We start from the raw sequence: 23,675 nt of genomic DNA on the forward strand, positions 1-23,675 counted from the left end.
TGCTCTCAAATTAAAATAATTCCATCCTGGAGGGATGCAAAGCTGACAGCCGACCCATCTTCTCTGCCCCGAGCAGCAAAATTTTGCAGTCATTGGTTTTCTTTACGGCGCCTTATAACTCAAAAAGGAAATCTCCCCCTGCATCCAGCCCCCTCTACTCTCCAGTCGAGCACTTTATCTTCCTGTCTAAAGGCACAGCAGACTAAACACACTCTCTAATAGGTGTTTTCTATCCGAGGCAGGCCCGACTATAGGCGATGAGGCTTGGATCTACTGTTTGAGTAACATACTGCATCCGTATATATTATCAGCAATGACACTGAGACATAACAGGACATAAATACATGGGCACACACACACACACAATGCTATGAATAGGTAACCTGCCACCCTCTGGCAGAGCAATAGAGTAGAGCCCAGATTTGTAGGAGAGCTGAAAACGAGAAATCATCAGCAGCCCAGAGGAAAATATTCATGTTAGTGTTCAGCTAGTCGGTCAGGGAACATTTCAAAACCACCCCCTTTTCTCATCCAGTGAAGATCTGACCCAAACATCATTACGTCTGGATCCACCACCAACTGGGCAGACGTAGGTGGAAAAGTCAAACAAAAACCTAATCTCATCCGTCAAAAACTGCTCAAGGCACCTCGAACTTCTGCGGACCCACACAGTCGCCAACAAACAGGAGATGCCTGTGGATTCTGCTGGACAGCTCGAACCGCCCAGACCCGGTGAGGTAAGACAGAAACAATAAAAGTCATGAGATTCAACAGACATGTTTACTTAACTGCGGGTTAGAGCAGATATCAGCCTTGTGATGCTGGGTCTGAATAGCCATGTGATGCTAATTGAAAGACACAGCCAGTGTTGTCTGCAGTGCTTTAGAGTTTCATTTAACGCACTTGTGCGTTCGAGGTAACAGGGAAAATAAGAAGAAAACATCATCCGTGTTTAACTCCACCACAGTGAGCACTTATCGCATATATTTTCCATTTTTTGTTCCATTTTGTGCTTGTAGCGTTCAGGTCACAGGCCACGAGCAGCGAGTGAAGAGCAATACTGCCTCCTACTGGATGTTAACGGAACTTACAGGCAAGAGAAATAAATCAAAGAGAGATAAACCTAACCAAGAATAAGCAAATAAAGATTCAAAAACATGATAATTTTCTTTTTCCTTTGTCACAAGTGTCAAATATCTTGAGTGAGACAGAGGCAGAGGGACTTTCTCCATGATTGGATTATGTTATTGGTATCATGAGGTTTCACTGCTAATTCGTTTGATATTATCAAACACAGGCAAACCTAACAATCCTTAACTTTATCGGTCGCCCTCACTCAATAGTGAGATTAGAAGCATTCACTCGTGTGTGTGTGTATAATAATAAAAAAAAGAAAAGATCTCTTTGAAGAACATTTTTGAAAAAGACAGCAGGAGTGCCTGTGCAGGTAAGATGATAAATCTTGACTCCGGTCTGACGCACACAACATTTAACACCTACTAAAGGAAAGGACATGAAAAAGGCCTCCTCTCAGATTTGTTTGACTTGGTCCTTAAATGCTGCCACGAGCAAACATGCCTAATAAAAGAAAATATGCCTATCAGGTGTGTGTGCCACTTTGTTGTGTCATTTACCAGCACGGCTTCAAAGCGGGAGCTGACCGGAAAGTTCCCGACGAAGTTTGTCAAAGTAATAATAACGGCCTACACCGTGAGTCACCGCTGAGCCTTTCGCTCCCATTGTAATAACATAAAAATCTAAACTAGATACTGTATGGGAGTTGTGTTACACGCCAGGCTGTTTGTCTGCAGATAACATCACTTCTCAAATCCTCTTTCAGTCACATCTGCGCTGTGAAGTAGGATGACTCTCCTCAGAAGCTGATTTAAGTGAGTCAGCTTCTCGTGTTGGTGTCAGCCCGGCAGAGGTTGTTACTGACCAGCTGCTTTTCGCAACCTCTCGCCAAGATGAGCAAGGATGCCTCAGTTTTATTTCTTGCCAGTCATAGGGCTGATTCATGCCTCCGTGTCTGCGGAGGTAAAGCTGGTTTCTATAGTTACACAAGTTTGAGTTGCAGTTAAAAACTTTACAAGCATGCAGGGCAAATCAGAAAAAGGAAATGACACGGTTCCTCATTTGTGCTTATGTGGACATTGTTTTTAACTCACCTTTTCAGTCAATCTGTTTCTAATCAAACAGCACCAGCATCACTGCACATATTTTTTTTTTTCTCTCCTTTTATTCACCCTCCAGCGACATCAGGAACTGTCGATTGCCAAAGCGGCATGACCTTTTTGTTTGCTCAACGGTCAAAAGGTCAAAGGTGGCGGTCAGGCTGAAGGCATTTCAGTATCTCGCACAAGATAAAAACTAATTCGCAACCCGACACTGAATTGTTCTCTTCCCTAAAGTTTTCATTTGGTTGGTGGGACGCGCCTGAATAGTAGGGATGCACCGACAAAGGAATTGAGTATGCGATCTACATCCTGTTTTACTTGTAAACACGTTTGCAAAGCACATCGGACGCCTGCGCAAACGGTTTTGCGCAGTTTTGGACGAACGACAAGTTTAAAAGTTTGGAGCAAAGCAGCTAGGCATGCGGCAAAATCACAAGTGGACAGACGGCAACAACAAAGACATATATTTGAGCAGCAAAACAAATGCAAATGCATAAAAGGTATTAAGAAATTGTCATTTTACCTTTAAAACGTGTTTGCAAATCACATCTAATGCCTGTGATAAAGGTTGTGCATAATTTGGGCTTGGAAAATTGAGTTTAACAAAAACTTCTACTAAGCATGCTGCAAAATTACAACAGCCAAAGAGACAAAAGCGATAAAGTGACATGTTTAGGGAGGGGAATGAAACGCTGAAGTATGAAATTCATAAAAACGGTAGAAAGATTGATAATTTTCCATTTTATTTGATTTCCAAACACTTCTGTGTCCACCAAATTCGCCTACTTCAACAAAGTCCAAGAGTTTCTAGTATTATTTGATAGACAGACGCAAAGATATTGTGATATTCAACTACAACTCACCAGCTGCTGACTGAAGGGACCAACGTGCTCATGCAGTTGCCTCTCTCTCCGCCTGCACAAAATCTTTGCTCGCCTCCGTGACGCCATCGGCTCCTCCTCTTATGCAAAACACCGTCGGTATCCGGAAATTAACAATCCCGTGATGTTGAGGGGAGTGCTGGCTAGCATAGCATGGGTATGACTAGAGTGCCTGTCTCGATTCGGGCTTAAAACGTACCCGACGGTTACTGTTAGCTAACAGCTTGGCGCCGTTGTCGTCTACGGACATGGGGTTACCGGGGTCGAAGGCTGTCGGTGGTCGTATCCCTCCGCGGGGAATGTTAACGGCGTGAACGCCTACTACAGGACCTAACGGGATGCTGCTGCTGCTGCTGCTGCTGCTGCTGCTCACTTAGCCGCTCCTGGAGCCCGAGGTCAGATTTACGTGCCGACACAAGCTAGCTGGCTAGTTAATGCGTTTTAATACGAGCTTTATCTTCGTTTTAGAGAGACGGCGAATGATGGCGCGGTTCGCGTTGAAGCAACTGTCAGATTTCCGGGACTATATCGGCAGCAAAGAGCTGAGTGAGGTGCTCAACCTGACCAACAACGAGCCCTCGAACAGTCTGTCCAATGTTCGCCTGAGCCCAGATGGTCGTCACATCCATGTCATCCTCCGCAAGCCTAAGGTCGGTCTTGTGACTTTTGACAAGTATGAAAGACCTCCGCTGGCTCAGAACCAGAAGAAGCTGGACGTGTGGTTGACGAGAACTGTGCCCATTGTGGATATTTTATATTTGGACTCTCATAATAATAATAACAACAGCAGCAACAGCACCAGCAGAGGCACAGCAGTCGTGGCAGTGGTTTATGAGAATGGAAAAGCTGAGTTTTGGAAATTCCAGGAGTGCAAGGCCGGCTGGCATCTCCTGCAAACATCAGACTTGTGCAACAGCCCCCGGGCCAGAGTGGTGTCTGTGTGCGTCTGCTCCAATCTCATCATCTGGTGTGAGGAGAGGCCGCCCTCCGAAAGCTCCTCCGCCCTCAGCTCCACGAGGAATAAGCTCAGATACTGTGTCTGCAGACGGGACTTCGAGGTGGAGGAGGGGGCCGTCGGCTTGGGAGGGGTGAAGATCGCCCTCCACAACAATCCTAAATTCACAGCGGTCGGCTCAGGTGACCACGTCCACCTTCTTCCCGATTTGAAAGCGGAGCCGCCGCTGAGCATCTCCAAATTTTTCCTCTCCTGGTCCCCGCCCCACGACTCCATCACGGTCTGCACCACGTGCAGGAGCACGCCGCTGAAAAAGCTTTCTGCTAAAGAGTCCGACTTCAAGAAGCTGGTGACGGATTGTTTGGGATACGTATCGGCTCTTGACCCGCCTGAGGTCTACAACTTCTGCCCCGCCGCCTGCGGAGGGCTGCTGCTGCTGCTCAGCACGGGCTGGCTGTGCCTCCTGCAGAAAGATGGGACTCTGCGGCATGTGTACAAGCCGGCAGACAACTGTTTGGCGAAATGCGGCACTCACACCAGCCTGTGTATGTACCAGGACACGCTGGCGCTGCTGATCGGCCAAAACCTGCACCTGATAGACTTGAACTGCGGCACAGAGCTGGAAAAGATCGTGCTGAAGAGAGAGGGGTTGTTATACGTAAACCGGGCTGAAAGCCGGACGCCTCACCTGCTCTCAGAAACTGGACTTTTTATGGTAGCGAGCAGGGACTCAGACTCCAGAGACTCTAAGACTAAAGCCTCTAGTTTCGGGACAGTGGAGATTATTCGTCCCGGAGCCCTCCTGGTGGAGGCTGTGTTCGAAGAGGCCTGTAAATACTACCAGCAGAGGAGCCTGAGCAGCACTCAGCTCACTGTGGACACACTGAAGGAAGGAGGTAGATTCCAGGCTCCCATCTCTTTAGCCACCATCCTCAGGAACTATCTCAGCACAGGGTTGAGGCAGAAGGGAGCGGCGTTGTCCCAGAACGGAGGCGGTGGATGTGTGGGAGGGCAGGACAAGCTGACGGGGTCTCTGGAGGCCGAGCTCAAGGCTCTGGTCTCTCTGGAGGACCTGAAGGGGAGTCTAGTGAGGGCGAGCGTTAAAGAGGTGGAGGCAGTGTGTGAGAGCCTGGTTGAGAAAGAAGTAGTGAGGCTGCTGTCAACCGCCGAGCTGGATAAAGAGGGTCTGCTCTACCTCAACTCCATCTTCGGCATCTTCCCCTGCCAGGCGTGGAGGGCGGCTCAGGTTGCTCTGCAGCTACACTACAACGGGGAGGGCTCTCTGTCCAGCAAGGCGTCTCCGGATGTGTGGAAAACCGTCCTGAGTCCTGCCCCGACTTCTGGTCCCGCAGCCTCTACGCCATTCACAAACGGCGGGACAAAATACAATCACAGCCTTAAAGGTGATCACATCGCCAACTGTAAAGCCAAACCTACAAACTCCACTTCCTCCTCCGGCCTGCCTGTGTTTGAGCTCCTCTGCCAGTCAGTTTTTCACTTCCAGCCCAGCTGGCTCTCTAGGTTCCTCGAGCTCGCCCAGCAGCAGCAGGGCTCCGCCGGCTTGGGCCTGAGCCTGGCGTCTTCCTCCTGGAGCTTTTCCAGCGGGAGAGGAGGGGAGGGCGGGGAGAACAACGTGCCCCTCTATAAACGAGCGCTCGCCATCTTGTCCAGCTCAAAGAGCGACAGGGAGCAGCACCAGAACCTGGAGGTGGAGCTGCTGCTGGTCAGCGGGCGGCCCAACGCCATCCTGCAGGCGCTGAGGATCCTCATCAGCAAGCAGCAGTGGGAGCAAGTCACCCAGGAGGCCCACAAGTTCTGTAAACTAAGTCCGCTGCTCAACAAGGAGATTTTCACTACGCTGCTGTGCGAGGTTGCTCAGCACAGAGACCTGGACCCCTACCTGGACCTGCTGTGGGCGCTGTGCCCGGAGGACTTCACCGTCACCACCATCCTCAACTTGGTTCTAAAAAACCTCCCGTCTCCCAACACTCCCTATCACTCTTCTTCTTCTTTCTCAATGCCCAGCGCGACCTCCTCGCCTTCTGCTCCTTTTGCGGACCCTCGCAGCAGCCAGCTGACCATCGGGCTGTTGAAGCCCCTGCTGAGGAAAGTGCTTCAGAGGGAGACCAAGCCCAGCCAACACTACGCCGACATCCTCCAGTCGCCGTCTTTCCCCCCTCCAGCGCTCCCCCGCCAGCCCGCGGAGCAGCCCAGCACTGTCGCAGGTCCCGGCGCGGACTCGGCTCCGTGCAACAACGCAGCCCCGGCTCTCCTGTCGGAAACGCCGGGACAGCAGTCGTCCACGCGCGCGGCTATTCAACAAGCGCTTGTTTCACTACCCGCCAACCCCGTCTGAACAGACGCACCCAAAATGGAGAACAGAAACTGTCTCCTAAAACATTCTCCACGTTTTCTGACCAAAGTCTGAACCGGTGTGTGTGTGTGTGTCGACAATCATATTAAAGCAGAATAATATCAAAATGTTACAGGTGTTACCAGTGTAATGCAGTTAATTGTTTGTTTTTAAACCGATCGGTAGTGTCAGTTTAAGACTACAAGAAACTATAAAATGACTACTGAATATCCTACCAGTGTAAATACTTTTTAATCCTGATGTGTATATACTTCAACTGCAATGTTATTTATGTCTTAAGCCTTAACTGCTTGTGGATGAGAATTAAAAGACCATAAAATAATAATAATAATATATTGTATTAACACAGCTGATCAGTCCAAAACTGCTTTTTCTAGGGGATTACCTTAGTGGATTGCAGAAATTGCTAATGTTAGCCACAGATAGCTTAGTTTCACTTGCCGAAGTGCTTCAAGTCTACTGAGTGTGTTTAGAAAAGCTGCTCTTTGTGTTTGTTTTAAGCGAGTAGTGGTTTGAAGGAGGAGGGAGCAAACGGGGGGACTTCAAGATCCTTTTACTGACTTACAGTGTTGCCTTTAACACATTCTCCGTGCATTATATTAATCTGTTCCCGTAAACTGAACCCATAACGGTCCCTAATGTTTTGCTTCTAATGTTTTTTCGCTCCTGACGCCCATTTTTCTCTCTGGTCTCCATCTTGTCCGGCTCACAGGACATTCCAGGCAGACTACCGAGTAAAACTGACTCACAGTTCGACTTCAAATTCAATTTCAGAGCTAATTCCTTGCACAAGGCCACATACGCCTTCTTCATGTTATTAGAGACGATCATCGGGCCTCTGTCTTCTTCTTGCCCCTGCACTTTTTACGTCACACCAGTCAGTATTGTTTGAGCCGTGATCTTTGATGCGTCCTGTGAATGTATTCTGATGAAGTGCTGGAACAAAGGTATAATCGATGTGCCTATTTAGCTTCGATGCATCTGTTAATTCCTCCTTTTTGTGTATAAATGTGAAGCCCTACAGGACAAACTATTTATTTTACTGCTAAAAAAAATGATAACCACGGGCCCCGCAAGGTCCTGAGGAAGTCAGAAATCTCTCTTAAATGTTCAGTGACAATCAGAATCCCAAATGCTGCATGGCAAATCAGAGTGCCTTTCACTGTGAGCTGGTGTTCATTTACAGGGTAGTGTCACTATTTGTGTCTTATTTGTGTATTAGTGTGTGTGATCCGTAAGCTCTGTGCAGTCAATAACACAAGATAAAATATGCACAGCTGACTTCAGGTCAAAGTTTCACTTCTTACTAGACGCGTTTCCGCTCATCTGAGATTCACCGGGCGCTCCCTGACTTTGGATGTTAAACATTAATTTGCCTTAGGCTCCTTTCTGCTGCCAACAGATAGGAACGCCTCCCGTGTTCGCCTGACAGAGTTTGCACGCTTTGTTTACTTCTGGTCACTTTTAGGCAGTGTTTGGGGGTAAAAAAAAAAAAAAAAGAAAATGTATTTATGAACAGATGCTGTACGCTATTAAACTGAAGATAAAACCTCTGTTGGCTGTCATGAGTTTTATTAAATTGTGTTAACGCTGCTTTCATTGGTGGCTTTTCACTTTAATTTGTTGACTTTATTATAGAGTTGCATGCCTCCCTGATGCACAGGAGACTGAATAGACAGTACATTTATATTCCAGCTGCATTTTAAAGGTGCTTTCAAAACATAACGTCTACCTGCTAAGATCCTCTTTCCCACAGATGAAAGCAGTTCAGGTTGGTTCAGCTCTGTCAGCACATTTCTTTCTCGCTGCCGCACAGCAAATAGCTGACGAATCACACCTTATTCGATCTCCGCTAAAATGTCAAGGCCCGTGTGCTCTTACAGGTTTATTCACTCAGCTGTTTACGGTTTAGTCTAATCTGAAAAACTGTCTTGTATTATTTTATAGCTGTTGTAAACATAGCTATCCATTCACGTGATCCACTGCCCCCATTTCTGAGTTTCGCCACATCCCCTTCCACGGGTAAATCCACTTAACGGCTGCAGTCGTATGTGTGTATGTGTGATCTATTGGAGGGATTTGAGTGCGTGAATGCCTCCGTGGTCGGGGACTGTAAGAGGAATGTAAGAAGTCTTAGCAGAGGTGGGACGCCGAGTGCATGTCTGTGTGTGTGGCTCTCGCAGCAAATAGGCAGCTTCCACACGATGATGTGAAGGTATAATCACGGGAGTGGAGGTGGAAAGTGGAGCTCTGTATCCTCTGTGTCAGAGGCAGAGGGTAATAAGAGTCCTTCCAAAGGGCGACAACGCGGAGGAGTGGTGCCGAAACTTGCATAACCTGATACCTAACATTTCTCTCTTTATTCCCTCCTTCCCTCCTCGCCTTTTATTCCTCTTTCGCTTCACCGCGCTTTTCTCCTTCTGATTGATTTTCCCTGTACGCGACGTCTCTTATTACGAGGTTTCGAGTCACGCTGGTGCTGTAATGTCATCGATCCACTTGTTCTAATTATAGGTGGCATCCTATGCAAACGACAACACGTCTGAACAGATGCTGGCCCCCACGCCTGCCCGCCCTGCCCTGCCCTGCCGCTCTGTCCTCTGCCTGACTTTGAACAGCTGATCACGTCCCATACAGAGCGGCACAGATTAATGCGTCAGGAGAAGAGTGATCACATTAAAATGCATTTCTTAAAATAGTTTTGATGACGGTTTTTAAACCTCTAGTTAACACAGATTTAGTAACCATAATGTTGCGTCTAATTTATGTCTTCTCTATGAATCATTATCTTTATAATGAGTTTAGACTTTCCGTAAGAGTATTACTACATTCACATTATGACTGATTGGCAGAATGGCACGCTAGCAGGTTTTATTGTGAAAAATATACTCATCAGATGGGTTTATTTCTGTGGCCAACACCCAGCTCTAATCTATCAATCCAGCGACACTTTCCATCTGCTGCTGCCCTTCTTGATTGCTTCTGGTCCAAAATGATGTGACGTTTTCCTTGAGTGATCAGCTGCATCAGAAATGCCCAGGAGAACCTCGAGTCTTAGTGTAGTCAGAACACAAGTCCTGCACTGAAATCGTTAATTAAGTAAAATCATTGGTATTAACACAGAAAAGTAAAAAGTAAAACTACTTGACCCAACGCAGAAACATTTTCCATGTGACTTATATCAATATAAACTCATTGAGCTCCTTATTAGGTACGTCTTGTCTGAAGACTCAACAAGGTGCTGGACACAATCCCTAGAGAGTTTGGTCCGTATTCTACATCATGTTCTAGAGATCAGTGTGAGATGAATTTAGCTTTGAGACATGGTGCGTTCTGAAGGAAGATTGGCACATGGTCGTAAGACATGGATGAATACAGCCAGCAACAATAGTCAGGTAGGCTGTGACATTTAAACAACACTCATTTGGTACTAAGGGGGCCAGAGTGTGCCAAAAAAAGTGTGTGTCATGTTCTTAGCTAACAGCAGTGGCATTTAGTACGTTAGTGGGTTGTAGCCCATCTTCTTTAAGGTTCGGTGAGTGTTCAGAGATGTTCTTCTGCATATTTGAGTTACCGTCTCCTCAGACATCCAGCATCCACAAGGCATTTTCACACAGATTTTCACTCAAATTCAGAGTCACTTAAATCACCTTTCTTCCCATTTCTGAAGCTCGGTTTGAACTGCAGCAGATTATCTTGACCATGTCTAGGTGTCCAAGTGCACTGAGTTGCTGTTGTGCGACTGGTTGGATAAAAGCAGTATCCAGCAGTAAAAACAGCACAAGGTGTTGACCTGGCCTTCAAATTCACTAGATCCCAATCTGATCAAGTATCTGTGGGATGCACTGGAACAAGTCTGATCCACAGAGGCCCGTCCCCTCAACCCATAACACCCAAAGGCCCCCACTAACAACATTCTGTTGCCAGACACCACAGGACGCCCTCAGAAGACCCATGTCCATTCTCTGATGAGTCACAACTGTGAAGCCTACACAATATTAGCAAGGTGGTCATAATGTTATGCCTGATCAGTTTATTGTGGGCTACAAATGTGCACCATGAAAACAACTGTCACGGTTCGCAGCCTTTCTCAGAGATAAACAGAACAACGGACTCAGTCATTAATTTTTACAGTAATTTGTAGCTGGCAGAAATGTTCACAACCTTTTAGTCACACTGAGCAAACAGACCATTTAAAGTGCTGCGTAACAGAACATAAAACACATTTTACTATTAAGTACAAAGTCGTACAAAAAAATCATCATCGTCAAATCACGGAAGTAGTCAGTCAAAATCAGCATTTACAGCAATGTACTGGTAAACAACATGGCAGCAAAATATGGCGGCAATGAATTGTTAGCGGACAGTAGTGATACGGCGGCAGGATCTCTGTTAGACAGAGAAGCGTGTTCATTCAGTGATTTACACAGGAAATTGTGCTTTGATTTTCAACATTAGTGCAAATAAGATTAAGAATCCAGTTAAAAAGTGTTTCCCATCAGAATAAAGTTGTCATAAATACAGTGGTGTGCAGACAGAGACTCATTCTGTCTTGAAGAACTGCACGACATTCATATAAATGAGCATCAACTCTCAACAAAAGTCAGCCTCAGTTTGAAATCTAAAGCATAGTGTTCTCTCAGAAACAGTTCAGTTCATACATGAAATGCATATTCAAGTTATACAATACATGAAATAATTCAGATTAAAAAAACGACAATAAAAAAATCCCTGCAGGTTCCCTTATGCCCTGTGTCCTCCTGAGGTCAATTTAAGAACGCTGTGTGTGGCGCGTAAAATACATATTAAGACCGCTGCGGACACTTTTGAAATGGCTTTGATTCTCGACACAAAATTTGAATTTAAAACAAAAATGGCTCAAGTAACGTGATTTTCAGTCTGAGATATTTAACCAGAGCGACAATGTCCCACATCTGTGCAGGAAGCCGTGCACTCTCACTTAGTGGTATTTCATCTGGGCCCGTGGGATGCTGTTCATGGGTATGTGGTTTCTGGAAAAAGAGAGACATCGAGAGAGGTCAAGGGCAGGCCGCCGCAGTCAAATCAATCCGTCGTGTCGTTTTTGTGAGGATGTGTGTGTTAAAGGATCTATCTGATGCCCGCACGCAGCTGTTTTGTTTGTGCTACTCACTGGTAGACTGAGTCTGAGCGCTTCATTTTCCTGTAGTACTTGGCCAGTTTCATAGAAAAGATGATGCTGGGGATGAAGAAAAGGATGCACCAGCCCATGCTGAACCAGAACGCATTCTGAAGAGGGAAAAGATCGGTTCACATGATGCACAACTCACGCAGATATAAACACAATGATACCCCTAACCAGGGTTGGGTAGTAACTGATTACATGTAATCTAGATTACGTAATCAGATTACAAAAATCAAGTAACTGTAATCAGCCCAGACTACAATACAAAAATGCGTAATTAGATTACAGTTACATTGTTGGGGATTACCTGATTACATTTTATCATGCAAACAATGCAACTTTTTTATGATAGCCTAGCCAGTGTTTTCATTTGACAAGCAGCCCATTTGTTTGTTCACTAGATGTCATTATCATCCATTTGCCTGTGTAGTTTCTTGACAAGAAAAAGGTTCAAATCAAAACCCAAGATGGAGGAACCGTCAACGTCAACCAACCCAGATAGCAAAAAAACAGATTGGCAGATAGCAGACCGCTGGTGGCATGCCACTTGTGGTCCACCATCTCTTGAAATTTAACTTATCATGAATATTAAGAAAATACATGAAATGTTATTAAAGTGATGGATGAAGTATAACTGAATAAATGAAAAAGGTTTTAGACCAATAGTGACAAAATATTGGGGCATTTGACGACAACTCGCTCGCGGACCGCCAGTGAACCGATGAGCAAAACTCCAGCGGACTGCCAGGTCTATCCCCAGTGGGCTGACGGTGGTCCGCCAGCCTCTTGCTATCTGGGAATAGACCTGTTCCAGTCGGCAAAAATACGTTCAGTACTTGGCAACATCGCCACAACTTTGAATTAAAGACAGAGGAAAATAAGATTGTGTATGTCTTGTACAAGTTGTGTAAAAAGTAATCCTAAAGTAATCAGATTACGTTACATGTTTTGGGTAATCCAATAGATTACGTTACTGATTACAAAATTTGCCATGTAATCTGTAATCAGTAATCGATTACATTTCAAAGTAATCTGACCCAACCCTGCCCCTAACACGCTGACATCCTACTCTCCAAATCAGGTGGAGCTAACAACATGCAGTCCTCACCAGAGACTCCACCGCGTATGTGCAGATGATGACCTCAACGGAGTCCACAGCTCCCGCGAGAGGCCCACAGCGGCCAACCTCTGTTGTGAGCTGAAGAACGACACACACACACACAGGTCAGTGCAAAAAAAAATAAATAAATTAACACGTGTGTGCGCAAACATTTATCAGACCAAGTGCGGCGAACAATTTTTTTTTACCACAAGTTTGGCCCAGTCAGCGAAAGCAATGAAGCAGTCCAGTAGGCCGTTCAGAAACTTTCTGCTCTCCTGGGATTGAGAGGAAGAAAAAAAAAAGGGGGTGAGTAAATTCCTCACATTTTCTAACTGCTTTACAGTGAGAAGTCATGAGGAATCAGTGGAACGCCTATCCGTCTCAGCTGGCTGAATTGAGGTTAAATCCTCTAAAGGGACCCGTAAACAACAGCGGCAGATTTATGGTTACACAAGGCAAGTGTTGTCAGTCCAAAGTTGTTTCACACAATCCAATAAAACATTAAAGGATATGTCTTTATTCTTACTACGCACAATACTTGCTGGCGTAAGTACTCAATAAACTACCACATTTGCACAAGTCTGTTCCTGGAAATAGCCCCCGAACAACTATTTGAGCAACAGTTTAGGAAATTATTAAGCCAGTTTACAAGAAAGACGCTTTTTACGATTGCGATCTTCAGTGGAAATGAAAGTTGAGCTTGGTGCTTAGTGCGTCAATCAAGTTTGGGCGTTTCCTTTACGTAGAAGAAAAACTGTCAAGCGGGTGCTTGCTTAAAGTAGATGCTTAATTGTCAGTCAAAGGCAGTGTATTTAAAGGTACTTCAATGCAGCACCGAGGTAGATAGTAAATACGTGTCGTTTCTGCACGTAAGAATAGTTCTCTCACACAAATGCAGCTTGTATTAGACAAAAGGTAGAGAATATAAGTCAAATCCACTCAGTATACAATTAGAGTGTAATTCATGTGCAACCAACGAGCACACTGTTTCCACTAAAAGCGGCACATCCACACTGACTGAGCCACTGATCCCCCCTCCCTCCCTCCGTCCCTCCCCCACCGACCGACCTCAGGCATTAACAGACCACATGGAGCCCTTTCCCTCGAACTCATGTGACTCGTGCCTCTACTCACGGTCTTGATGATCTGTGTTGTGTTCGTGTTGAGGAAGTCTTGTGCTGCTCCCACGCTGTCCAGCACCTCCCCCACTGTTCCCTGGAGGAGACAGAGAGTAACGAGTGAGAATAAAGGATAAAAGAAAAAATAAAACGAGAGGAGAGCGAACTCTCCGGAGCTCCAGGTGTCAGTGGCTGTACTCACATTGATTTTTTTCTCTAATGACTGAAGGCTCTTGATGCTTGAGTTCAGGTTTGTCTAAAGAAAAGACGCTTTTTTTAAAATTGGGAAAAAAATGAAAACCAGAATTAGGAGATGGGAGGAGATATAGAGCGAGCACTCACCAGTTGTGGGATGATGGTTACTTCTATATCAGCCTGGATCTGCCTCAGCTCACTGGCCTCTTGTTCTAGTTCTGCTTTAATTGTATTATCTGTCTACAAAGATGAAAATGGTTGGTTACTAGACTACTAAACGAATTAAAGTCGCAGTAGTCGGTAGCAGAGCACAGTAAAAAAATTTGTTTTTAGTTGATTCTCACCTGATTTACAGCCAGCGAATCAATTTGAGCGGCCGTTGTGTTCAGATTGATGCTTGAAATCTTGTTCAGCTGAAACGCAAAAGCAAGGAGGACTTGGTCACGTGCTTTAACGCTACTTTAAGTACCACTGTTTGTTGCATAAGTAATGTCCCTGCGGTGCTGTTCGCAGGTGATAAAAGTGAATAAAGACACCAGTCATAACTTCACATGGCTATCTTGCATACATCAGCATGAACACATTGCTATCTCATAATGGGACGGCTGAGGCCTACCTGCTGTGTGATGGCAGCAGAGTCGAATTCTTTCGTCCTGGCGGAGAAGTTGATGAGCTGATTTTTAACTTCAGGGCTCAGAACAGTGATGGAGGACAGGCTGATGTTTGCATTGTCAAACTGCTGCTGGATCTGTTCAGTGTACTGTGTGTGACCGACAGAGAAGAGGTGAGAGAGGAAAAGAAGAATGGCATATCATCATTGTGATTTGTCAGTCTAGTATTTCAGCAGATGTTTAGTGTATGTTTAGTTATTGTATGCTTGTCAGTGGACGTAAAGTACACATGCAAAAGTTTTTTTTTTGTTGTTTTTCCTCTAAAATGTGTCACTTTTTTAGTGGTTATGTAAATAAAAGGTGGAAAAGCTCTAATAGGTTTACACTAATCGGGCATAACATTATGACCACCTTCCTAATATTGTGTCTCATCAGAGAATGGACATGGGCCTTCTGAAGGTGTCCTGTGGTGTCTGAATGTGGTTAGTGGGGGTCTTTGGGTCCTACGGGTGGAGGGGAAGGGCCTCTGTGGATCATCCCGCAAATTCTTGATCAGTTTGGGATCTAGTGAATTTGGATTTTGAGTTGTTCCGTTTAAACCGTTTTTGTGTGTGTGCCTGCGTCAGGCTGCATCCCGCTGTGTATGGCTGCTGCCATTGCTATGGTCTGTCGAGCAAACGTTATTTACTTCTCCTGTCCGTGGTTTTAATGTTGTGGCTGACCGGTGTATGTTTTTTATGTTTAAAAAGGGGTCTTTGTATATCTGCTCTAATAAATGAAAGGGAGGCAAGGACACTCACTTGTGATACATTGAGCAGGTCTTCAAGGTCTATGACCTCATTCAAGTGGAACACTGTCCACAGAGGGAGATTTTTCCCACAGTCCCTGTAAGAGATTACCGTCAATTATAACAAACGTATCGGCACAGCTTCGATGACGTGAAAATCAGCTTTTTAGCCGCCATACAACTCCATGAGAAGAATTTCCCATTGCAGTGCAGTTAAATGCAAATGTAAAGGCGATTGAGAAAGCAGATAGACATACAAATAGTCTAAACATACAAACATAAAAAAGCCTATCTACAGATAGGCTGGTGAATACAAGTGGATAAACTGGTACAAGCCTGTTTCTTGTTATGAATATGTGCATTGTTTCTGTATGAGAGGTGAAAATGAACAACATACCTGTAGACTTCGGAGATACTGACGTTGACGTTTTTCTGTCTAAAAGCTGTGCTGAATTGACTCCCCGGAATTACCCCTGGAGTCTCGATAAACTGTGGACAGAGGAGACACAGCAGCTGTAGCATATGTCCTATCAGCGTATGCGTTGGAATACAGGACGCACAACTGTATGATACTACCTTTAGAAGTTCTCCACTCCTCAAGGGCTGACAGAACAAAGTGTAAGCATTTCCACCCAGTAAGAACAACACCAGCACCACTATCATGAAGAGCCAGGAGAAGAGGAAGCTGAAACCTGCACCCCTGTAACCAACGCCCAGGTCAGAGGTCAAATGAGAACTCGTGAGGTGACTTGAGGAGCTTTGACGCAAGTGAAGCCAAAAGCTACTCACATCATGAGGAAGATGCCTCCACAGTTCGCCGTACAGGAGCGCTCTGAGGGGTCTGCTTTGGGTTTCAGACCCGCGGGGCCGAGGATCAGGCCCAGGAGGTTGCACACCACCACCAGGAGGATCAAGCAGCACAAGGCCAGACACACGCACCATCTGGAGAAACACGTAGCGAACGATTCGTGGGTCGCTCTTGCGTTGGTCATGTGCGTGCAGCAACGCCGCAACTTTTTTTTACCTGATGAACTCGATTTTCTCGACATCTGGCATGGATTTGTCGATGTCGTTCTGCAGCAAGCTCAGATCATGCGACAAGCTCACCAGAGAGTCCAGATTGATGTCGCTGTTGATCTGGGACAATTTTGTTTCTATGTCATCCAGCATCTGATTGCTGCCTTGAAAAAAAAAAAAAAAAACACAAACGTCTTTTAAAAAATTGATTCACAAAAATCTAAAGTCTGAGACAACAAATGCAGTGTTCACTCACTTTGGACTACATCCTTAGTTTCGTTGGTCACTCTCTGGGGGATGCTGTCGAAATTGTCCTTCACCTGAGGCACCATGTAAATACTTTTTTTAAAATATAATGCACATGTCTTCCTGGTCAACCTTTTGTTCAGGTTGTAAGTGTGTAAACAATGCAGCCTCAGTGTAGTAAAAGTTCATTTTTCACATTTACTTTCATCATCTCTTCCCCCTGTTTGTTTTCTGTCCATGTTTTAATGAGCTGTTATTATGAAATCCTTTAGTTTTTTTACTCACCTCACCGACTTTGGAGTGCAGATCTATTTTAACCACTTCCTCCACTGCAGACTGAAGCTCTTTCAAGCTGGGAGCCTGCGGGGCAAAAAGCACACACGCAACCTGAGTGACCAGCAACCGCATGTCACGCCTCCAGCTGACAGAAGGGGGCAGGAAACTGCAGCAAAATATTCAAATTTCATTGTCAGCGATGATGCTGTGGGAGAGCCACAAGGTCACGGTTTAACAACAAGCGCTCGGAGGAAACCTCATGCTGTCGTCAGAGCCTTATTCATGTTTCCTCAACGAGGGCTGTGCATTAAAAAAAGGAGAGGAGAGTCAGAATGTGTCAGAATTAGAGAAGCGTAGGAGGAGCGGAGAAGAACAGATGGGAGGAGGACAAATCAGCCGTTCAGACAAAGCCGAAAAAGAGAGGAGCTGTCATCATCTGTCACACCGCCTCAGTCTGCGTCAGAGGAGTCCGATTGCATTAAAGACTCTTCCTGTTTCTTAAGAGGCAGCATCTTGTAAAATCCAGTAAGATGCCTGACTCCTCTTTTGCATCAATCATCCGTTCTTCCGTTCAAGAAATAGAAAAGCAAGAACAGGAGATCATGTGTATTAGGTTGGACAGAAACAGTACTCACAGAAATGGAGGTATCCAGTGTAAGTTTCTCCAGCTCAGGCTTCAGTTTAGCACAGCCCAGGCACTCAGGTTTAGATAGAGTCTCATTGATGCGACTTTTTAAAGCATTCACGTCGTTCTGGATGCCGTCCATGCTGGTCTGGAGCCGGGCCAGAGACGAGTTGAGCTGGTCCACTTGACCGCTGATGTTTCTTGACTCTGCTCATTCGAATTAAAATGAACACAAACGGATATCAGTCAGTCTGTGCGCACATTGTGAAGCAAATAAAACCTCACTGTTGCTTGTTAAACCAAAAAAAAAAAAAAAAAAAAAGTGAACACACAAGCTGAGACCACTGCGGGAGAAAAACGTTTGTTTAGGGAGATGTCAGCCAACCGCTCTCGGCAAAGTTTAAGCCGACTCTTACTTTTCAGAGCGAGCGTGCGGCGTTGTGAAATCTTTTTGGTGAATTGTGTGTCGGTGTTGAATGGGGCAAAAAAAAAAAAAAAAACAGCGCAAATCCTGCAGCCAAAAACAAACAAACTGAAAAAAAAAAAGTGCTGGAAACTTCCAAACTTAATTGCAACACAGTTGAACGTGTTTAAACCGAGGTGTGTGATAAAAAAGAATTAATGTAGCCTGGCAGTTTATTCTAATTTAATTCTACTTTAATTTTTTTGTGTGTTTGTTGAGTTTGTGGGCAGAATCTTTATCTAAACTGAAGTATTTTGGTGTTAGGGTTAGGGTTAGGGTTAGTGGCTTGCTTCCAGACACACAGGAGGAGTTTATTACACGTATTGTAGTAACCCTTTACTTATTTTGGAGCTTTCTGTTTCCAAATTAATTGCAGATACTCAACATTTTAGAACTCATAACGTGATTACTCTTTGAAAGTCTGTGCAGTAAATCCCTTTTTTTTGACTAAACCCTTTGGCTCATAGCTAATAATAGACACTTCAAACATGGAGCTGAAGCCTCTTCAGAAGTCCCCTGACTGCTTGGTTTCCTGCCTGGTAATCCCTTGCAGAGATGCATCTATGGGGTGGGTCGCTGTATTTCTTCATGTTATTTTTTATCTTCTCTCCCTTTTTTGTTGTGCAATAACTAATAAAACGTTGCAATTTTGAAGAATTTATCGAATTTATGCGATTGCAGTGAAACTTTGCCGAGGCTCCGTGAGCAGGATCCGCCTGTGAGATCGCTAATCTTCTACCAAATATGCACACAAGCATTTACACGCTCACATGTAAAGCAGGACACGGCATGCAGGAACTCCGTACCTTCATCCAGAGTTTCAACCGAGTGCAGCGCCGGCGTAAGGAGTCCACTGAAGCGGTTTTGTATCCGCGATCCCAGCAGAGGTCCAATGTCTGACACAAGCACACACATAAGCGTCACTCACAATAGAGCGGGCCAGGATGAAGTAAAGTGGTTCCTCTGTTTGTAAACAAATTATCTTACCGTTCAGTTTTCTGCCAACCTCCTCTACGGTTTTGTAGCTCTTATTCACCACACTATCAACTTGCTAGAGAGATGGAGAGAGGGGAAAAAAACAATTTCACAGTGTGTACATAAGATACGGCCGAGGTTTGCATGGGTTAATTGTACGCAGCGGCTTTTGCAAATTAGGAACAACAAACAGAATACAGTCTTGTCTTTTCCTCTAACCTTTTCCCTCTCGCCTGTACCTTGAGTAAAGTCTATTGACACTGCAGAACACAGAGCTTTTCTTTAATCATAGGACTGACTAGAGAACTCGGGGTGTGTTTGCATCTCACACAAATGCTGTTGACTCAGCGGACCGCTGGCAGGGCTGCGGGACTTAACGTGACTAATCTTCAACACTCGTGGTTATTTATGGTTTTAATATCTCAAACGGTTTGAGAATCATAATCGTTTATAGTATGTACAGATAAATGACCTTTGATTCTTGTACATTTCCACGCTTTAACCAACAAGAAGTTTACTCTTGCCTGAGGCACAGAGATGAGGAATTTGTTCGTGTTGCCTATGGTTTCGCTGAGCTCCTTCGAACTCTGGTCCACGCTCACTTTGAGGGCTTGGTTACTTCTGAACATGCAGACGTTCCCGGCGCTGCAAAAACACACACCCACACACAGAGAGACATTGTTAAATTTGTGTCGCAGACATGGTGTCGATCCAAGGGAGAAGTACACAGGCAGTGAGCCACGCACACTCGAGCTGTCTTTTTTTTTTTATGCTAATTTTAGATAGCACATCATCATTGTGCTGTTCAACTAGAATTACAGCCCCGTGCTTTTATTGTATGCCTCTATCAAACAGTCAAGCAGCCTGTCTGTCTGTCTGTTCGGGCTCACGTGAAGGCTAAAATAAAATCAGCAATGATCTACAGATTGATTGGGATATCGCCAGGATGTTGACTTTTGATCTTCTGCATATAAAATGTCGACACTTTTTGTGACAGGGGTGTAACATTTGATCATAACGACACTATGAATCCCTGAGCCATAAACATGTTCCGTGACGTCACAGTGACCTTTGGCCGTCTCATTATAGGCTTCTGTTCGTGCCATATACGAAGGAAATTGTCGCGGCCACAGACGCCACTCTCACGGAGGCCTCGAAACCACACGAGAGCACGCACTCACAGTATAATGATCGTGATGGCGAATGTAAACCAGTAGAACGTTCTCCTGCGGCAGTGAGTCGACGACGTCTGCTTCTGGTACATCTTCCCGCCGCAGTTCCCACAGCAGCGACAGCACGCCACGAAGAAGCCAATGAGGGGCATCAGAAGGATGTACAGGACGGCGATGGCCACGCACACCAGGAAACCCACTTCATACACCAGCAACTGGACGCAAACAAACAAGAACATGCAGATGAAGGGCATGTGTGACAATTAAAGTGCCACAAACATCAGCTCCAGGGCAGAGATCCACGAACTGCGGCTGGACTTTGAGGCCTCGTGTGACGTCAAACGCCAGCGACGCTTCGCTTAGCAATAGTTTTGCTTTACTGTGGTGACAGCGTTCTAGTAACTTCAGCTGGATTCAGACACACAAAGACGATTTAAACATTCTCAGGTTTCCACCTCGAGGGGCTCAGATGAGGGGCGTGTCTGTTTTATATCCCACGTCCAGAAGTTCATTTGAACATCCCAGAAAGTGTAAAACACATGCACATCCACTTACCTCGTTGCGAAGGTTCTCACTTGATAGCACTAAACTGAAATCCTCTAATAGAGTCTGGATCAAATCTGCACAGAAAGGTGAGGGGAAAAAAAAGGAGGGTTTCAGTAACTTGAGAAGACACAGAAAAAAGGCACAGGAGTGGCCATTGTTTCTATTCTTCAGCGCCGGGCCTCTGTTCTAGTCCTACTTGTAGACAAAAAAAAAACAAGTTGGCCACAGGGACAATGTGTCCCAAGCTGTGTACACAGATATTAATCCTCCGTATTGTAAAAGTGCCAATCTGACACCTATATCTTTGCAGTTACTAGGGAAGCAGGACGGCTTTCAGGAGAGACTAGATTTTTACACAAAAATGATGGTACAAAGCCTGTTGTTTGGGGTCCTGCCGAGGCCTATTATCGTGGATATTATGCACACAAAAACAGGTGCAGGTAACTGAGATGACTTGTCCATTGTCGTTCGCGCCTCGCGTTGCAGCCTGTCGTAAATTTTCTGTTTCATTTGTGTTTACCTCGTCGCGTTCCCAGCTCTAATGGCCGGTTGTGAAGCAGAAGCTCACATTGTACAGGAAGCCTGATATTTACCTTATCATATTCTGACAGGGAGATGAAAAAAAAGAAAAGCTGTGTGTTCAAACAACCGCTGTAACCTGTACCGGTGAGATAAGTGGGCCATTTGTCACAAAACGGCTGCGGATTGAAATCTCCTCACAGTGTCAACATTCAACACGACCATGTCCAATAAGTGACTGTGACCGTGTTCAAAATGACTTTGAACTAGTCAAAGATCACTGCTTATTTTTTCCGTTGCGTTTCCTTTTTGTAAACAGGCACTAAGGAGGAAGTAAAAAATAGAGAAGGGGTTTATGGACCATTTACAACACATCGCAGAAACGGATAATAGACGACAGGTGTAACACAACCCAGTGCCAGGAAATGCTGGCCTGAAAAATAACAAAGCGCATAAAGGTTAAAGAGGGACTGGGCGAAACACAGGAATCTCCATTAACATACTGTTTAACCAGGCCTGTCCTCTATTTGTATAGACTTTATTAGCACAGAGTAGGATTGAAAAGGAGGTTAAAGGTGGCGTCTCACCTTTTATCCCACCTTTGAAATTCTGCCCAGCACAGATCGAGGAAGGATTTTAACTTGATTTGATTTGATCTGTGAGCTGGCGGCAGGAAATTATAACACAGAGGCTTTGAGTAACGATGAGCGAGTGACGTGAATGACACTGACCTTTAGGAAAGGGGTTAGGCTGGACTAAGTGGAGGAAGGATTGGACCAGAGACGCCATGAAGGCCACGCCGGTGTCCTCCAGTGGCGTGTCCTGGTACGTGGGCTGGGTGAGGTTCTGTAGGCCAGCCACTGCTGGACAGGCATCGTCTGTGGGGACGGACTGGGCCAGGCTGAGCCCAAGCAGCATCACCCCGAGCCCAGCCGCGAGGGCTGCGTCGCCGCCCTTCCACCTCCAACCTCTCATATTCTCACGTAACCCCGCGTTGACGAGCAAAAGGAATTAACTGGCAGTGGAAAACGTGTTTCTATAGTGATCAGCTCCCGGCACAAGCTCCGTCTTGATGCATCTGGAATCGAGACAAAGAGACTGAATACAATGGTACACTCATACAAGACAAGGAAATAAGAGATTGGAGAGGGAACTCACAGAAACCCACAGACTGAGTCACACAGAGGGACGTCGCAGCTACTGCATGGCAATGAAAAAGAAAAAAATTAAATAAAAAAAAGGCACACAAACACAAAATAACTGCTATTTTACAGAATGTAAATGTTAAATCTAAACATCAAGTCTTCGTTCCAGGGGTCTCTGATAAGAAACAGAATTTAAGCTTCTATTTCATACTACACTTATGTGGACACCTTCTTTCATGGACATGCTGACGTCCAGATATAGGAAAAAGTGGGAGAAATCAGATCACATGAAGGTGTCAGATACATTTCCAGAGCTGTGTCCACAGTGTAAACACACGGACGAGTTCCGTCTGAGTCAGATACCTGCATCTCCCGCTGTTTATCCCAAACCACACCGGCTTTTCAGAACAGCTCACAGCAAAACATTTATCAGAACAAGGGAAATGACTTTATACGTATAAGGCTAACCAAACATTTAGATTTGTGCCCAAAATATTCTTTTGAGAGACGACAACAGCACATCTGCATGTTTTCCCAAGGTCCTGACACCATAAAAGGAAGAAATGTGAGCCAGAGAAGTAGGAGCAGAAGAGCAAAGTCTGAGTTTGGCATTTATCTCTTTCGGTCGACTCACCTTTCTTCTCTGGAGGTTGAAGAACAGTCTCTCTCTCTCTCTGCTCTGATCTCTAGTAGTTCACTAAAGTAAGCGTGTGACTCTCTCGGTCTCGTAGAAGAAACCTGATATGCTCTGCTCCTGCTCTCAAGCTGACTGTGTGCAGGCCTGCTGAACACTGGCGCTAAAAGGAGAGGGAGGGAGAAAGGGAGGGTCTTAAAGAGAGACATTGTTGAAAGAGGGACGGAGTTAGAACGATGGAGGGGTTGCCGTCGAAACAAGTGGGATCTGTCGAGTTTTGTTTCCTGGAATCTTGAATGTGTGAGAAGGGGGAGATGAGGGGATTTTAAAGTTGATGCGCCAGTGAGGACTATTCAAATTTTTCTAAAACATCTGCACTTTTTGGAAACACAGAAAAGAAAAGGCTGAAACTGAAATTCAAGAAAATGATTTCCTATCAGGGAATAAATAGCAATGTGCTTGTTTGCTGGATAAAAAGGGTCAATAAGCTAGTCCACGTCTGGAATGGTGCAGTGTCCAAACATGCAGGACAAGACAGCTGGTTGAGGAGACACTTGAGGATCTGAGTTATGAAATCCACAGAATACCTAAAAAATAAGAGAAATTCTCAAAAATATCGCAATATAGCGGAGAAAATGACATGTCTCCCACGCCTGCCAAAAACTACAGATACACAGCATAACTCTGCAGCTG

At 45.2% G+C, this 23,675-nt stretch overlaps 2 protein-coding genes across 3 annotated transcripts; one reads left to right on the plus strand and one right to left on the minus strand.

Moving 5' to 3' along the window:
• Window positions 1–2,970: 2,970 nt before the first annotated feature.
• On the plus strand, window positions 2,971–8,529 carry hps6 (HPS6 biogenesis of lysosomal organelles complex 2 subunit 3). Its single transcript, XM_084561296.1, has 2 exons — window positions 2,971–3,453; window positions 3,527–8,529. Exon 2 carries the CDS (start codon window positions 3,538–3,540, stop codon window positions 6,367–6,369), a length of 2,832 nt encoding a protein of 943 aa, XP_084417422.1. The 5' UTR covers window positions 2,971–3,453; window positions 3,527–3,537; the 3' UTR covers window positions 6,370–8,529.
• A 1,510-nt stretch (window positions 8,530–10,039) lies between these two features.
• Window positions 10,040–23,106, minus strand: prom2 (prominin 2). Of its 2 annotated transcripts, XM_084561646.1 has the most exons (25): window positions 22,983–23,106; window positions 22,362–22,403; window positions 21,935–22,281; window positions 20,694–20,758; window positions 20,148–20,353; window positions 19,491–19,611; window positions 18,979–19,042; window positions 18,798–18,887; window positions 17,539–17,735; window positions 16,913–16,987; window positions 16,638–16,701; window positions 16,389–16,545; window positions 16,154–16,306; window positions 15,941–16,064; window positions 15,762–15,853; window positions 15,378–15,462; window positions 14,583–14,726; window positions 14,311–14,379; window positions 14,114–14,206; window positions 13,974–14,027; window positions 13,788–13,868; window positions 12,860–12,928; window positions 12,660–12,749; window positions 11,540–11,655; window positions 10,040–11,399 (listed from the first exon to the last, which is right to left on the minus strand). In XM_084561646.1, exons 3-25 carry the CDS (start codon window positions 22,176–22,178, stop codon window positions 11,348–11,350), a joined length of 2,505 nt encoding a protein of 834 aa, XP_084417772.1. In that variant the 5' UTR covers window positions 22,179–22,281; window positions 22,362–22,403; window positions 22,983–23,106; the 3' UTR covers window positions 10,040–11,347. The 2 variants fall into 2 exon arrangements, with proteins under 2 accessions (XP_084417772.1, XP_084417771.1); XM_084561645.1 differs by having other exon boundaries at window positions 15,762–16,064.
• Window positions 23,107–23,675: the final 569 nt, after the last annotated feature.

The sequence above is a fragment of the Chelon labrosus genome (genome assembly GCF_963514085.1).
Source record: "Chelon labrosus genome assembly, chromosome: 15".
NCBI classification, from domain to species: Eukaryota; Metazoa; Chordata; class Actinopteri; order Mugiliformes; family Mugilidae; genus Chelon; species Chelon labrosus.